Here is a 16,635-nt window from a genome sequence, read left to right on the forward strand (position 1 = left end):
TATGTTAGTGTGAAAAAAAAAAATCAGGACACCACTCTACTCTAGTAAAGAATAGGTTTGAGTCAGTTTTTGAATACTGGTTGTGTAGTCCACAGGAAAACTTGGCCATTAAACGGAGCACTTGACGTTTTATACTTAAGCATGAATTATAAAATTAAGTATGAGCTGTTTAAAAGGACTTAAGGTGCAGAAACACTCTTCATTCACTTGGATGAAAACCAGTATTTCCCGCTTTTTCCTCCTTTAAGAGAGCTGCTTCATGTTTCACTTCAGATAAAGTAATGTGTTTGAAAGATACTGGAAACTATATGTCAAACTACTTTGCCTCATTCTCTACCATGAAGAGACTACTTTGCCTCATTCTCTACTCATTTACTGGCATCTTAATGAAACACCTATGCAACAGGTACTACAGCCACCTTTTGATATGACTTGGCACATATTTCATCTCTCTCTACAGTGTACATGTATCAACTTCAGAAAGCAGGCCTCATTTTATTAAGGGCAAAAAAGACAATATAAAATGCATTTTCCTTGACTGAAGTGGTATTATTGATAGGAATAGTTGTCATGAGACAAACAACTGTGCACCTGAGGCAATGGGATAAAAAACCCCCAAGGAGACAGTTATTCTATATCCACAATAGGCAGTTTAACGACATTTGCTTATATCTTGATCAAAATAACAAATGACAGATTTTTTCGAAGGTCAGCTTGTATTGAAAATCTCTCTGTAAAAACACCTGTAATAGTGCAAGGTAATACCAAAAAAACCAGATAAATATTTTTTTAAACTGTTAAACTTTATTATAAATTAAAATTTCTTTACAAAAAATTGCACATAATTGACCACTCTTAGGTTCTGATGCACTGGCATTTGCAAAAGTTTCTTTAATCTTCAAGTTTAATAGTCTCTGCCATGAGTCCAATGCAGAAAAGGGCAGTAAGCAACCCTCTTAGAGCCTTCAAGTGCAAGAAGCATACTTGTGGCCACGGCAGTTACACTTTCCTTAAGAGCGGCTGCTTTTGTTTTAAATCCTGTAATGAAAAAGTCTCAAAAAAGGTTTAAAAAAGGAAAAAACCCAAAATGGACTAGTTGCTTTTTACTGTAAACACAGCCCAGTAAATTAATCCCAAACACAGATCTCTCAGGCATCAGCGAGAGTGTCAAGTGAATCAGGAACAGCAAAACAAAGAAAACAGTAAATAAAAAGAAAACATAAAAAAATAAAGTCTGTCATTTTGATTAACTATACTTACGTAGATGACGTTATGAGAATCTGGCAGGGCCCAGAAGCAAGGCCAGACAGGGAGTTCATGTTTCCAGAGGAAGATCATGTTAATTGTTTCCAGGTTCAAGGAAAGCAGACTGGAGACTTGATATGCTCAGCAATACTCATCTGCCTTACATAGATCTTAGGGCATGGATCAGCCTGAAGAATCATTCAACTGATTTTGGCTTTTTATAGGACTTATGGCTGACCATACCCAGCGTTCAGAGATTCTTGTTTTCTGTTCTGTAAGTGTTTAAATTTAATAGCTCATCTAGGCTGACTCCAACCTCTTGGCACTTGGAAACTAGTTTTCTCAGGTTATCAGTTTTACCTCCTCCTGATGCTTCAAACAAGAGTTGCTGAAAGAGATGGGGAAGCAGATATAAGATTTAGCCAGAGCCTGAGCATCACCACATCTATGGATATGGGATATGCAGAGAATTTATATGAAACCTCAAACTTAATCATAAGGAGAAAACATTACATCTTTCCACAGTGTTGCACATAGAGGTAACTTCTGAAGGGCTCTCTGATATAAATGATGGACCTGTAAAACAAAGGCAAGTATTAAAAGTCAGCACAATTTCATGCACTCAAAATGAATTATCTGAAGCACAAAAATCTCTTGCAATATTTTTTTAATAATTTTGAAGTCAAGCATTAAACTGGTACTAAAAGCAAAGGCAAGTTTATGTCTGACCTTAATTCTGACCCTTGTATGAATATGATTAGTTACATAAGGACCTGCTATTTGTCTTCACAAGATTCTTGCCTCATTCATTGCACAGGATGGAACACATTCAGGGAATGAAGCAGCTTACTGAGTATTTCTTTCACCCCTCAATATGTAGTCTCAAGTCTTGTTTATTGCATATCATCACAATCCTGCAATGAAAATAACTCTTTCATGGACTTTTTGCCTTCAGCATCTACCTAGCTATGCTTCAACAATCAGTATGAGTCTCTGCAACTCTCAAAAAAAAAAAGTTTTACCATTTTATGGTTCAAACCAGAGGACCAAAATATTTAATACTAGTACTTACTCAAGTGTCCTTCAACTACTGGTATCTTAAGTCCCAACTTCAATCAGAGTCACTAAGGGAGGTATTTGTTGGCATTTTAAATATTTGTACCCATTTTCATATTCTTTTAACAAACCTTTACATGACCTCTAATGTAAATAAATAACAGGTTCTCCAGAAACGGGAAATCCAGAATCTGAATCACAATTTGATTTTAAACCAATATCTTACTTGTTTACTAGAAAATCCACTTATCTGGAACAATCACTGATTTGTGTAAACAGATTTAAGTGCTCACTACATCCCAGACCAAGACCCCCCACAAAAACCCAACTGCACTGTGTATGACTACTTAAGTGAGTTTACCATATACAGCATAATTACTGAGGTGGTTGCAGAAGAAAACCACAAGATTTCTTCTGGGTGTAATCCAGCTACAGTGTTTCACATATACCTTCATTTTAAGTGGTTAATTTTCTTTAAGGGCCCTCTTTTTATGCATTTGACATATATTTTTCTAACCAAACAAATCAGAGCTCTTCTGAGTTACCAGCCTTATTGCAGGCAGCATTTTAAGATGTAGTCCATCTAATACAATGACTGAAGCAGGGATCTGTGACTAATTACAGATTACACCAAGCCATCAACACAGAGACAGAATTAAGGTTGAATAGGCAATCCAGCCTTTGATATCTCCTGACTTTGAGCTATTTGATCTAACAAACTAAGTAATTCTGCTTAGGGGATGTTCTTCTTAAACATTCTAGGAGACCACAGAAAAGGAAAGAAAACATTTCATATGTGAGTCTAACAACAGCCATGCTACCCTTTATGGATCAGTTAAAGCTTTAATATTGATTCAGAAGACCACTGACAAAAAAGAAGGATGCTAACAGTAAGTCACTACAAGATGACACAAAACCAGATACAGCAGAGAAGTAGCTCAAATACCACAAGCAAGAAATGAATCACAAATCCAGGGCCTCATGACAGCGCCCACCCTCAAATACACAGCATCTTTTAGATGGAAGAGTATTTTGAAGGTGACAGCAACAATACCAGGAAGATAATTCTATTTGAAAAGTGATGCCAATAAACTTTTCTATTTGAAAAGTTGCTGTGCCAAAAAACCTCTTTTGTGTTTGTACACAGAGTGGTATTTCCCTACTCTAAGTACTAATAAGTAAACTTACTATTTTGGAAAAAAAGGAATTGGACTCTTGTGTGTGGTCATGAACTATGGAAACTCTTTTCATACACTAGTCTGGCAGACCCACCCTTCCAACTACTTCACAGAATCTAAGAATGGTTCGGGCTGGAAGGGATCTCACAGATCATCTAGATAAACCCCCTGCCATGGGCAGAGACATCTTCCAATGAACTAGACCAGGTTGCTCAAAACCCCACCCAGTATGGCCCAGAAACTTCATCCCTGGAAGCAATCTAACAACTTCTCTGGGCAACCTGTTTGTGTCTCATCACCTCAAAATAACACTGGTTTTTCTAATATCCAAGCTAAACCTCCTCTCAGTTTGAAGCTATTCCCTCTCACCCTAGTATGACAGGCCCTTGCAAAAAGTTTCTTTCCAGCTCTCTTGTCCACTTGTAAAGACAGTCCTTAGCATCTTCCAGCATGAGTCTTGCTTCCCTCTGCTAAACTTAAAATACAACAATCTCCAATCTCCTCCAGGTAACCAAAAAATAATACAGTCTTCCCAGGACAGGAAAGATACACAGAAAGAGCATGCATTCATTATATAATCCATTCTACCTCAACTGTCAAAAACATTTCTCACACTTGAGGCACATGTTTTGGTGTCTATAAATAAGAGTATTTCAACTAACCAGAAATCTTGGATTTACAAGATTACAACTGCTTTGGATAAAGCCAAGAAATGAGAAGTTTTACAGAATTTCATAATTACTCATTTTAGTACACTGTGTTGACTTACTTCTCTTTGTCCCATTAGAAAGCATTCGGCAGCAATGGCTCTGAGGAAAAGAAATATATAAAACATTTATTCTTGAATTATTTTAAATGCCATTAATGGCAGAATACTGACTGTGGAATGGAATTACTAATTCCTTGAGAAGAAACTAACTTCCAATGAAGTTAATCTATTGTGAAAAGATAAAAATAGCCATTTTTTAAAAACAACCTTACATGAGCAAGACATTTCAGTGGTTCCCCATTATGAACAAACACTGAAGAAAAAGATCAGTTCAGCATCACTGGATAATGGAGAATACCGCTATTGTGATATATAAAGGGGAGGGGTAGAGAGGGGGAGACAGAAGTCAATAGTTGAATTTTAAAAGGCAACTTGTAAATACATAATTCATATTTATCTGCATAATATCCATTCACTTAGGTGTTCCCAAGAGGGAAATTTCATTTCTCATTTTAAAGAAGTGACAGTATCTCTGTCTGCTGTAATGAAGTTACTCTCAAAATAATAAGCTAATGAAAGAGAAGCTTTGAGTACAAGCCCAATTAGAAGGACATTTCAGATTTACCTTTGTGAAGTAAACCTTACAAACAAAAGCAATAGCTATGAAAACAGATGTATGACTGTTGCATTACATTTTCCAGATGGCCAGGCATGTTGGGATATTATATGTAAACATCTTGGCTTGCAGTTTCAGAATCTGAACATTGCTCTCCTCCCAGTATCGCAGAAGCAGTCTGTAAAAGGCATTCATGAGAAAGGACCAGTGCTCTAGTCACTTGGAACAGAAAAGCTATCCAAAGATACAAACGCATTACACAAAATATATTATACCTAATCTGAGTCAAGTGTTGCAAGTAGGAAAAAGCCCAAGCCACCATATACAATATTGATTTGATCACACTCTCAGAACAAAACAAGATACACTTTCAGAGAATAACTAAGAAGTGTGAAATCAGAGAGAAAACATGATCTTGATATATGACGAGTGGATTCACTTCTAGCATGCACAAGGTAACTGCACATTTGAAAAGAGACAAATTAGTTTGATAGTAATGGGGCTAGGGATAATATTCAGTCAGTTCTGCTCACCTATTTCATGCAGTATCAACACTGTCTAAGGGAGCTGCAAGTTCCATCTAGACAGAATCGCAACTTGGTTTAAAATGAAGCCATTCAACTTCACGTGCCAAAGGCAGGTGTGTCACACTCTCCCCATGCCCACAACCACATGTGAGCCTTGCTTTGAGTTCCTTGTTGATGATGAACAGTGTTTTGGAACTTCTCAATATTACTCAAATATTCATGCGTTCAGTGCACCTGAACACAGTGAAACATGGAGTCTACTCCCGGCAGAGCACATTCTGAAATGCTGTTCAAGTAAGAGCCAGTGTAATGCTTACATTAACTGGTTGTTTCCCATCAGATTTCCTTTAAAATATGATTTATCATTGCTAAATAAATGTCAAATTAGGCCTTAAGCTAGCACGGTTATAGACTGGTATATCCATTTTTATCTGTTCTGGAGCTATATTTGTAATAGATCATCAAGTAACAATAAGATTTTAATATATATCTGACGTTTCTCTACCCACTTGAAATTTTGACCATTTGAAGTCATCATGTACAATGCAGAATTAATTTCTATATAATTATAACCTGTCTGTAGACAGAACAGAACATTGTCAAATCTAAGATTGAGATGACGTCAGAAAGTACAATATGCCTCAAGCAACATGCAATAATAGACAATAGTTTTACTTCTGTAGTAGAAAGCAAATCATGCATATCTTGCACAAAAAACAGTACTTATGTTAACTACCTGCCTTAATTAAAAGTATTTTCACATACCTCAGTGCAAGTCCAGGATTAGTAGGCATGGTAGAACAAAACCGTTCCAAAGTTTTGGAATGCTGAGATTTTGGAATGCAGCTCAAATAAAAAAGAATTACCTGTAGAATTTGAATTATAAACATTAATCCACTTTATAGTCTTATTTTGCTAAGAATAATGGTATGACAAACTATGAACACTATGAATAAAATGAGTTGCCACCTTCAAACCTTATCCCTCAAGAGTACATAAATCAGTTTGTATAATATGAATTCAGTGTCAAGTTGCTAGCACCACCTATTTTAGTCCTTCTAGCCTGCATTTAGTACATAAAGATAAATGCACTGCTTGTTAGCAAAATGGGATCCAAGACTTCTGTAAGCTTTATTCCGTCTGTATAAGTGCTCAACTTTTTCCTCCTACTTTATTTCTTCTGTTTCTCAACCATTATAATTTCTATGATCAAAACTGTTTCCATCTGCCAGTGGTACAGCTCTGCAGACTCCTCTTGTGTAACCATATCTTCCTTCCCTTATCTATTTTCTTTTTTCTCTATAAAAAGATCATTTTTCATTACCCTGTCAAAGTTTCTCTTTGCATTACAGGACCTTTATTTGAAAAGGTACTGCTAGATACTCTTCTGTTCAAAACACTACTACACTCAGACACTTCCTTCTTTTTTTAGCTCTCTGTGTTCATATACTGGTGCTGTACTTGAACAAATAGATTACAGGTACCTGCTAACAGGTCATCAGCCTCTTTGTTTAACTAAAACTGCTCACAGACACATTTTTACCTTATTATGAAACTCATAATTGGTCCAATAATCAGCAGTACTAAATGGAATTGGATATTGTGTGGGGACTGTCACCAGACATCTGTTCACTAGATCAGTAAAAAGCTTGAATTCTTGTACTTTGTTGCTGGATTCAACAACTTTGCTATTGAGAAAAACAAGGTAACTGGAAGAAAAAAAAAGAAAAGAAAAAAGATGGTTCTGGTAGTGTTCATTTAATAGTTGAGATTAATTAGCTTTCTTCCCTTAAGAACTTACTCCAACCAAATATTCTGAACAGTTTCCTGCTGCATCACTGCCCCCAGAGCTGCTTCATAAGCATCCAGTGCTTCACCAACACTTGCATGAAGAGACTGGCACAAACTGTTTACAATAAAAAGATAAAAAGTGGTGTGTGTCATAATCAATACATGTAATTACACAGTCAGAGTAAGACACAATGAAGAATTTCCCATTCCCAGATGCAACAAAAAACAGTGTTTTCAGTTTAACTGTTTCATGGACTAATTTATCAGTCAATTTATTAGAATGGGTAAGTGTCAAAAGTAGGTAACAAGGAATAATAAAACAACCATGAAGTTTGAAATGCAACCCTTAAAAATAAATATTACAAACTGTCTTCTACTCTTGTAAAATACCCTTTACTAATACTAGTAGGAATACTCTAATTGCTACAGAATGGAGACAAGTCCTGAGTTTCCACTTCCAGAACAATACATTTTGAAGTCCAATTAAAGCCATTTGAGAAATAGTATCAGTCTCTGGCAGCAAAGTTAGTATTTTGAAACAAATATTAACAGAATCTGGGGTGGAAACGTACTGATTGTGTCAGAGGAAAAAAAAAACCTAACAAGAAAGGTCAAACCACCCCCCTTAATTTTCTTCAACAGTTTCTCAAAGAAACATACAGTTAGACCAACACACAAGAACTCAAAGACAGGAGCAGACACATTCTTAGATCAAGACTCAGTGAAAACTCTGTATTTCAAAGTGTAACATGAGAATGAAAAAAAGACTTGCAGTAAGTAATGGGGTGGAAAATCTAACAACCCCATAAAGGAGGAGTATGCAGAAATACATAAAGTAAAATATGGCTGACCTTGCTACTGAGCCCTCCTGACTAAAGTTACATAATCAGTGGGTGATTCTACTCCCGCTTTCCCCAGGAATTACTATCTAAATCACCTATTTGCTACTCTTTCTAAAATAGTGTGTGCATACACGTGTGTGCAAACACACAGGTGTGCACACACAAATGATCTTTCCAAGTAAAACACTGTTACAAGACCTTTAAGGCTTTGTGGATTTCAATCTATTTTTAATTGGTAAAAGTGAACTTTTATGGTTTTTGTCCTCCATACCTGAAGAAAGGTAATATAGTCACACAGGCCTAAGTACCTAGACACTAAGTACAGCAAAACTCAGAGAAACACTCTATTAGCTCTGAAAGTAATTTAGGTACTTATTTCAAACTTATTTTCCCTCCTAGAAGCAGGTGCTAAAATACAGGAGAATCTGAGCTTAAGTCAGTGTACCTTATGACTAAATAGTGACCTCAAGTGTCCCAGTAACATCACTTCTACTGTGTAAGTGCCAAACCCAAAACTGAACTTGTCAAGAGGTATTTTGTTAAATTCTAAAGTATTTCAGTTGATAGTAATAGACAATAAAAAAAAACCATAATCTTTATTTAAAGTTTCAATCAAATTTTCTTGAAAACCATACATTTTACCTGTAAGTTGTCCACCAATTAAAAACAATAAGCAATAGCGTTGAAAAAGTTCTGAGGATTCTCACTCAGTATATGAAAAAATATCATCCTTGCCATTTTACTTATCTGAAAAGCCAAGTAGCTACTTGTGAAGACTGACAAACCCAGACCATGAAATGGTAAACTTCTTAACCAGTGTAAGCCATGACCTCAGTAACCACAGTTAAGTAACTGGTGTAAGTTACAGACAGCTAATAATGTGGTGTCTGGGAATCCTGTATACTGCTGCTATCAAAAATAATGGAAGAAATAGAAAAAAAAAAAAAAGATTGTGTATACATGACAAAGACATGTTCCTTTACAACCTCTTGTGGAGGAATAGGTCACCCTCCTGCATTTCTTTGCTGTGGAGCTTCTCCATGAACAGCTAAAACAGTAAGTTAAGGAGCTGGGGAGATCAGGACTAAAGAGAATGGAAACTTTTATAAAGTAAAGCTATTGTAAAATAAAAGGGAGACAACTGAAAGCCAAGAGAAAGAAAAACACTACTAGCAGCAGCAACCTAAACCAAAAGTAAAACAAACAAAAAACATTTTGAGATGAACACACCTATTACCATTCCTATAGGTCAGAATTCCTGAAAGATTTCTCAAGTGGAAAATTTAAGTTGACATGCAACTCAGTTTCATAAAATTATCTCCACTGTGCAGCAGGCCAGTAGGTTCTCTAAGGACTGGACAATCATTTATTCAGAGAATCCAAAGTGACAAACCCTTAGGCAAATAATGAATACTCTGCTTTTGAAAATGCAATTTACTCAGACACAATAGCTGCTTCTCAGAAATTCCTGGGAAAATCTCACCAGTAGATCTGCCACAGATATGGAATTTGCTGGTTAACAACATCATCTGTAAGATGTTCTTTATAGAGAGGTGATGTAAATTCAATTGGCATTGGAAAATTCAAGAGATATCTACAAGAGAAAAAAGTAGTAGTAAGCAAGAATAGCCTTCTACATGGAAGAATCCTATGTAAGTGTAACATTCAGTTACAAAGTCCAGTTTATGAAAAATACTAAAAAATGCACTTCTCCTAGATTTCAGTTTAATTCTACCCAGATAAAATCTGTACAAAAAGCATTTCACAGAAATACAGAATTAATAAAGAAGGCATTCACTCTTTCATTATGTAGAAAGTTAAATGTTGCCTTATATGACAGACTCTAAAATGCATCAAGTACATAAACAAACGTAAGCAAGAGTAAAATCTAACACCTAACTTAGAGATAAAAACATTTCAAAAGCTCAGCTCAGTAAGCTTTAGCATGGAGGGCTTTTGCTTTGAAGACCTTCACAGGCATCTGTTTTGACCACAGGGAACTTGCAGACTTCAAAACTTCTGTGTTTCAACTAGTTGCTAAAATTCCAGGGGAAAATCATCAGGCTACACAGGAAACCTGTATCTTTTCAACAACAATCTAATTAATAACATGCTGGACCTCTTGATGGAGGTCTTTTCCAAGTGCCTAAATAGTGTATTTTAGACATGTAATATTAGGCTCCTAGCTTTAGGGGGAAATAAATAAACAAAACCAACTTTGGCATATATATGATTCATTTTCATTAACCAAATCCAGATATTCAACATTTCTGTTGTTTTATTTTTAGATACTCACGGCTTTATAAATTAGTGTCTATGCAAAAACAAGTGTAAACCTTACACCAAATCACTATTGACTGAAGTTTTGGCAAAACATGCCATGCTAAAAAACAAGAATTTAGAAGTTCTAGATTATCACATAATTCAAGAAAATGCCAGTATTGCCAAAATTTAAATTAAAATATTATTCTCAACATACCTTAAGAGATCCATGGGACCATGCTCTTGGCATGTATTCTCAAAGAAAGCTGCCACGAAATCTTGCAACAGTGGAAGAATACTGCTTGACCTTTCCTGTTTTGTTGTTTGGGTTTTTTTTTTTAAATGAAAAAAATCAAACATCAACCTGAATATGGTAAGACTAATATAAGCAAACATCAACCTGAATATGGTAAGACTAATGTAAGCAAAATAAATAACAAGTGGTGCATCTATCTCTGCAATGCTCCACTGTCTTCATTTTCTCACAAATGAAGTTTAAATGGGGGCAAGTCAGCATTAGAAAGAAGCTGAAAAAACATTACAGGGTGTACTTTTAATTTCTGTTATTCTTGCTTATTACTAACAATGAATTAGAACAACACAAACTATAAATCTATGATTTCATGTAATTGCTAAGATTATCTTTAATCATGTCACTTGTCTTGCCGATTATACTTCTATTTATAGGAAGGTGTACTAGACATTGCAAAAATATTTTAAGCTGAATCAATTTGATAAGATTTTTAAACAACATACTAACTCAAAACTTTGCAGAGCTAGCAGACCAGCAAGTAAGTTTTGAAGTGGAGTATTACCTGTGAAACAAGAAATTTACACAATCGATAAAAAATTTCTGCATTCTGAGGATTCTTCTCAAAAGCTCCAATCCACACCTTGTGGGCATTTTCACTCTGCTTCATCTGCAAATACAAGGTCGCCAAACTCTCCAAGAGCTGACAGTTGTTAGGGCAGAGCTCCAATAAAGACCTACAAAGTTCTGCAGCAGACTCCCACCTTAAAAAAAAAAAAGTAAAGGTTAAGTTTAACAAAAAAAAAAAAAAAAAAAAAAAAAAAGTCAAGTACTCCAGTTAGGAATGTCTTGAAACAACTTACCTTTCAAGAAGTTTCAGCAAAGCTATCATGTTCCTATAGAGAGGAAAGCAGGTAGCTATTCTTTTGTCAGCCTCAAGGCTTTCATCAGTACATGTTTTGACTGCATCTTCAAAACAAAAGTAAAAAACAAAGCCTTTACACGTCAAACAGTGTCAAAGTTATGTGAAGCATTAACATAATAAAATGTCTCCTTGAACATAAGGAAAACAAATAACCATGAAAAGGTATTTCTGAGAGTGCTGTTTTTGCAAATTATTAGAAACAGATGATCATCTTTGGAAAAACTCTCACTACTTATCAGCACAGTGCAAAGACAAGGCTTTCAGTTTCATCTCTTGCTCATTTTAAAAATAGGAAACATCCTACCAATGAAACATTAAAGCAATGTTACAGGCAGAAGTATATCCCTAGATTTAAAATCACATTCCAGGATTTTCAGCATAGCTGCTGAAAGCTATTGAGGCAAAAGCTAGCTCAGGTTATTTTTTTTCTCCTCAGCATAATAAAAAGTCATCCAACAATGAATGCCCCATTGCCATAGCTAGACTGCCTTCACTCACACAGCTGGGCTACTCCATTAATCCTTGAATATTGCAACACTGCATTACCACCAGCAGGATAGATATTTTCTCAGTGGCAACTCAATACTGCTGCTGGCTAACCACTAAATACTGACATTTATAAATACTATATAACAGTATTTGTCTGCTACTATGAAGTCTAGGTCGGGCAGCACCACCATAATCTACAAACTCAATTTCTTCTGCTACCTTCACTTTTCGTTTAAAAAAAAAAAAATATTCAATTTACTTAAACTGTGAAAGATTAACACATGCATTAAGATAAACACATGCATTGTTCTGCCTCTTTTAAGGAAATACACTAATATTCCAGGAAAGTAGCTTCCCAATAAATATATCCTACTGAGGGTAGGATACCCTCAGTAAGAGGTAAGAAAAAAAGGTAAGAAAGAATGACAGCTGGAGCTTGGCTTTATGCTTACATAAACCCAAGAAAACAAGCAATGTCATATTATCACAAGCCACTGACTGGTCATTTTCTCTGAACTATTATATTCTACCAAGATAAAGCCACGGGTTGAAACCACAGATTAAAAACACAGAGTGTTGGTTAAGCACCCAAGAATGTGGATTTTCCTCACTATTCTGTTCAAGTCAAAATGCAATATTCACTGGATTAATTCAAAGGCTTAACACAGTCATCAGCACTGACTTGAAATTCCAAAGTTGAATAATACTTCTTGAATTACAACATGTGAAGAATGTATTAAATATTTACCAACTTAATCTTACCTTCAAACATAGCTAAAAGTGTATCAGGATCAGTCTTCACATCTTGAGCCGTCTGCCATGGTATTAAAAATGGCTCTTTGTGAACAATCCTTGAAGGACTGACATTAGCTGGATCATAGAACTTGACTGGGAGAACACCAAATTCAATTAGATGTATGTAAGCCAGCCAAGCCAAGCAACGGTCACTTGCAGTAAGGCGTTCTGCTATTATCTTTTCATTTGCTGATTTTAAAGCATTCTGTAAAGGTTGAAAGAAATACATAATATTTCAGCCACAAAGTCTTTAAGATTTAAGAATGGAAAGAGAAAACAGGAAGAGTAGGTTTTAATATTCTCAAAACTCTTCCAGAGAGAACAACTAATTCTTTATGTCAATGAGAATCATATTCAGCTTATGTGAATGCATGGCTATTCAAATTCTGCAGTTTCTAGTAAAAGTTTCAGAAAAACTGCAGAAGATTGTTATTGCAAAAAGTGAAGACACACTTTGAAAACATGCATCTCTCAACCTGTGTTCATTCCATTTTCCTGCTTTATTCTCCTATTACTTCCAGTTCCATAGAAGAAATACAGTAGCTCTAGATACAACCTGGATTCAACTTGCTATATCCTACTAGGTTTTGTGCATTTGGGGTTGTTTGTTTGGCTTGGGGTTTTTATTTATTAAATCCTAGTTATAGAATTACTAAGTTACACCTATTCAAGTCTACTGAAATGGCCACCATCTCTAAAGATGTTTTAAAAAATGTTTTGGAAACCTTACTGAGAACAAGGATATTACTTCAAATTTTTCTTCCAGGTATATGCAAAGATAGAATAGTCCAGTTAAACTAGCAGTTCCCAAATAAAATAATTAGAGAATGCAATTAAATAAAGTCTAAACACAAATTCTTTCTAAAACACAACAGAACCTCATGACTAGCAATGTACCAACATTTTTCTGGACAAACAGTACGATCAAAGAATGCCATTTTCAAGAGAATTAATCTACTTGCAAATTTATGCAAAATTTAGCAGAACATGTCCTGAAGTTGGTGAAAACTGGTGTTTCAAAAGCATTCCACTTAATACTTTAAAAGTAAGTCCACAAAACACTTGAAAAAAATTGCTTTCAAGTTTTCCAATACACACTATTTACTCTGAAGTAGCAGTTACTTGGAAATTATTTTCTCTGCAATACAATTAAATAATCTCTTGTCAAGCCATTCTTTTGAACTACACATTTCAGATTAATTTGGGAAAAAAAAGTTTGACTTTGATTGCGCTTTGCAGAAAGGTAAGGGTAGCCAACCAGTGTTATTCTCCCTGGATTTCCATGTTGATTTGACACACAGTTTTTTCTCCAGAGCTCTGTTCTTTTTATTCATTCAGTTAAATTTCCCAGTACGTTTGGGGAAAGCCAGCACAGCATTGTGCTTTCTCATTCCAACTGGTGCCAGACAAAAGCCTGAGGTTCTCAAACTATGTCTGAGGACAGTGACAGGCTGCAGCAAGCAATAAGTGGCACCTGCTGGCAGGAATGAAACAACCTGCAACTGAAAGGACAGAGCTCCCACTTTGGGAGAGGGTGATGTCCACTCTCAGCCACATTTATCTACACAAGAGTTAACAGTCACCTAAATTACTTCTACAGACATAGTTCTGACCTGAGATAATTCAATGACTTCAGAGTTGATAGGAGCAATAAAATCTAATTTAACAGTCTCCAGATTTGAGAGCAGAGCAATACGGTTAGATAACTACTATGTTCTTTCCCAAGAACTACTGGTTTGATAATTTCTGTAGCAATTTTGAATACCTGAGGCAATACTTTCAGACCTTTCACTGCAAAAAACTGATTTATGGTTTACAAGAAACCAAAAAAATATCTCCCTGGGAATTATTTTGAGACCTAGTAGTCTAGGCTATTTGCTACACAAACAAAAAAAGCAGGCAACAAAACCCACAAAGGTATACCGAGCTTTTACAATGGCATCATAGCTGAAAGCAGAAGCCTCTACTTGTTGAAGAAATTCTCCTAAAGGAAGGCACAGTTCCACTAAAGTTCAAACTACCACAGTCACACACATTAAAAAGGTTAAGCTATGAAAACACTCCTGGGGTGGTAACCTGGAAGTTACCTGCAGCAGAACAAGAGCATTCTGATGTCTTCCTGTAAACAGGCTTAAATGAACCCTGTAAAGGAGAGTCTCTAGCAACTGAAAGGACACAAGATTCGGGTTTTCTCCTCCTCCTGTCACTTCCATTAGGAACTGCAGCATCCTCCCACATACGTAGTCTTTTCCATCAAAGGAATTCTCCAAATTTAAAAACTAGAGAGAAATAAGTAACAGTAACAACAATCACAATACAAGAAAAGCTTCTAGGTTAAGGTTTAAAAATCACACATCACAAACTTCAAATAATGCCTTTTGCTATCTTATCACACCAAATTTTCATATTAAACCTCAGAAGATACCACTTTCGACATGTACAAGAACACCCAAGTTTAGCAATCAATGCAACACATTGATTCTAAATAACTTTTACTACCAGAGGAAAACTGATGATTTCTACAAATAACCTGCAAGAATTTGAATAGTTTCGTTTTCAATTTTGAGTTTTCAAAAACCTACAGTGCTTTTCATTTGACACTTTCCCTGTCACACATGCTGACTTCATAGAGTAGAGAAAACACACTTACAGGAACATTTAATTTATACTTTGAAATTTTTACTTACTGTCCACCAAATTTGATAAGAGGGAGCATATTCCACTGCTGTTTCACACATTTCCTGTATCTCCTCCTTGGTTCCTCTTTTTGAGAAAAGTCTGAGGTAGTGACACCAAATTTCAGGATTTTCTTTGTTGTTCTCCAGGGCTCGAGCCAAAACATTTAAAGTAGAATCTAAACACTCAGATGACGAGCTGTAAAAATTAAATATTGAAAAAAGGACTCACATCAACTGTGTTGGTATTATAACCTCCACAGTATCAAATATGAAAATAGATGTTTTTAATTAGAGTGGAAGTCACATACAGTATATTTTCTTACACATTTTCCTTTACTATCAAGGTTTCAAAGCTTCAGCAAGTTAAGTTTCAGAGGTTAAGGTACAATTATCATAGTGCACAGAAGTAAGTATTTTATGAAGATTGCAAATAAAATTGAGTCCAAATTAAATGAAAATTGGTAAGACTGATCTGCAAGCAAAGTTCTCAAGCTGCAAGGATATAAAGGCATTTACATCACACAGGCTTAAGACATTAAGTAGATATTTTAGAGGTGTAGTAGTTATACTTTTATTAAATATTTAATTTATTTTCTACAGTCATTAAATACAAGCCTTTATTACAGCATATCATACAGGTTCTGACTCTAAAACATTAAAAAAATTGTAATTTTTTTTGAAAGAAAAAATCATGAGATGATACCCACCAAGTAATATAAGATTAGCTGAAATAACTGGCTATACTGCAAACCACAGAACCAAGCTTTAATTCATAAATACATCTTCCATAAAACCATAGAATGCTTCTGAGGTCCAACTTATTCTAAAAACCTCTTTAGAAATTATTTTGCATGGACATTTATGAGAAGAAATACACAAGTCTCAAAAAAATCCTAACACGGTTAACCATGCATAAATCTGAAGCTTTCCCAATCCCACTACTTTCACTAACTAGAACAGTCAAATTTCTTCAGAGTACTGAGGAAGTAGAAATGGGAGAGGTGGCTGTTTTAAGAAAAGGATGCATATTTTCCACTAGGTTTTCTCTCTTCTTTTCTTGATTGTTTCCCAAGTACACTTATATTTAGAAGGCATACTCTTCTCATGCGGTAATACTTCAATTACTGGCCTATCCAGTTTTACCCCTTCTATTGTTTAGGCACCTACCAATACAGTTAAACTGATTTCTTCCTATATTTTCCACTATCCACCGTTTAAACAAGGTTTTTAAAGTAGAGCTGCTCCTCTCCATTCCCCTTGCCTCCTGCTACA

The 16,635-nt window shown here is 35.5% G+C and overlaps 1 protein-coding gene across 12 annotated transcripts in view; it reads right to left on the minus strand.

Moving 5' to 3' along the window:
- Nucleotides 1-784: 784 nt before the first annotated feature.
- Nucleotides 785-16,635, minus strand: part of ZFC3H1 (zinc finger C3H1-type containing) — a 41,732-nt gene continuing 25,881 nt past the window's right edge. For 4 of the 12 annotated variants that reach the window (XM_068190219.1, XM_068190218.1, XM_068190217.1 and 1 more), the window contains exons 22-35: nucleotides 15,373-15,559; nucleotides 14,773-14,964; nucleotides 12,653-12,890; nucleotides 11,340-11,445; nucleotides 11,042-11,240; nucleotides 10,444-10,538; nucleotides 9,448-9,558; nucleotides 7,133-7,237; nucleotides 6,875-7,040; nucleotides 6,097-6,197; nucleotides 4,881-4,982; nucleotides 4,249-4,288; nucleotides 1,759-1,821; nucleotides 785-1,633 (exon numbers count right to left, since the gene is read on the minus strand). In XM_068190219.1, the coding sequence (XP_068046320.1) occupies nucleotides 1,496-1,633; nucleotides 1,759-1,821; nucleotides 4,249-4,288; nucleotides 4,881-4,982; nucleotides 6,097-6,197; nucleotides 6,875-7,040; nucleotides 7,133-7,237; nucleotides 9,448-9,558; nucleotides 10,444-10,538; nucleotides 11,042-11,240; nucleotides 11,340-11,445; nucleotides 12,653-12,890; nucleotides 14,773-14,964; nucleotides 15,373-15,559 (1,843 nt within the window). In that variant the 3' untranslated portion in view covers nucleotides 785-1,495. Of the gene's footprint in view, nucleotides 2,160-4,248; nucleotides 4,289-4,813; nucleotides 4,983-6,096; nucleotides 6,198-6,874; nucleotides 7,041-7,132; nucleotides 7,238-9,447; nucleotides 9,559-10,443; nucleotides 10,539-11,041; nucleotides 11,241-11,339; nucleotides 11,446-12,652; nucleotides 12,891-14,772; nucleotides 14,965-15,372; nucleotides 15,560-16,635 lie in introns of all 12 variants that reach the window. The other 8 variants (XR_010999103.1, XR_010999102.1, XR_010999101.1 and 5 more) reach the window with 8 other exon arrangements.

Source organism: Anomalospiza imberbis, chromosome 5 (assembly GCF_031753505.1).
Source record: "Anomalospiza imberbis isolate Cuckoo-Finch-1a 21T00152 chromosome 5, ASM3175350v1, whole genome shotgun sequence".
NCBI classification, from domain to species: Eukaryota; Metazoa; Chordata; class Aves; order Passeriformes; family Viduidae; genus Anomalospiza; species Anomalospiza imberbis.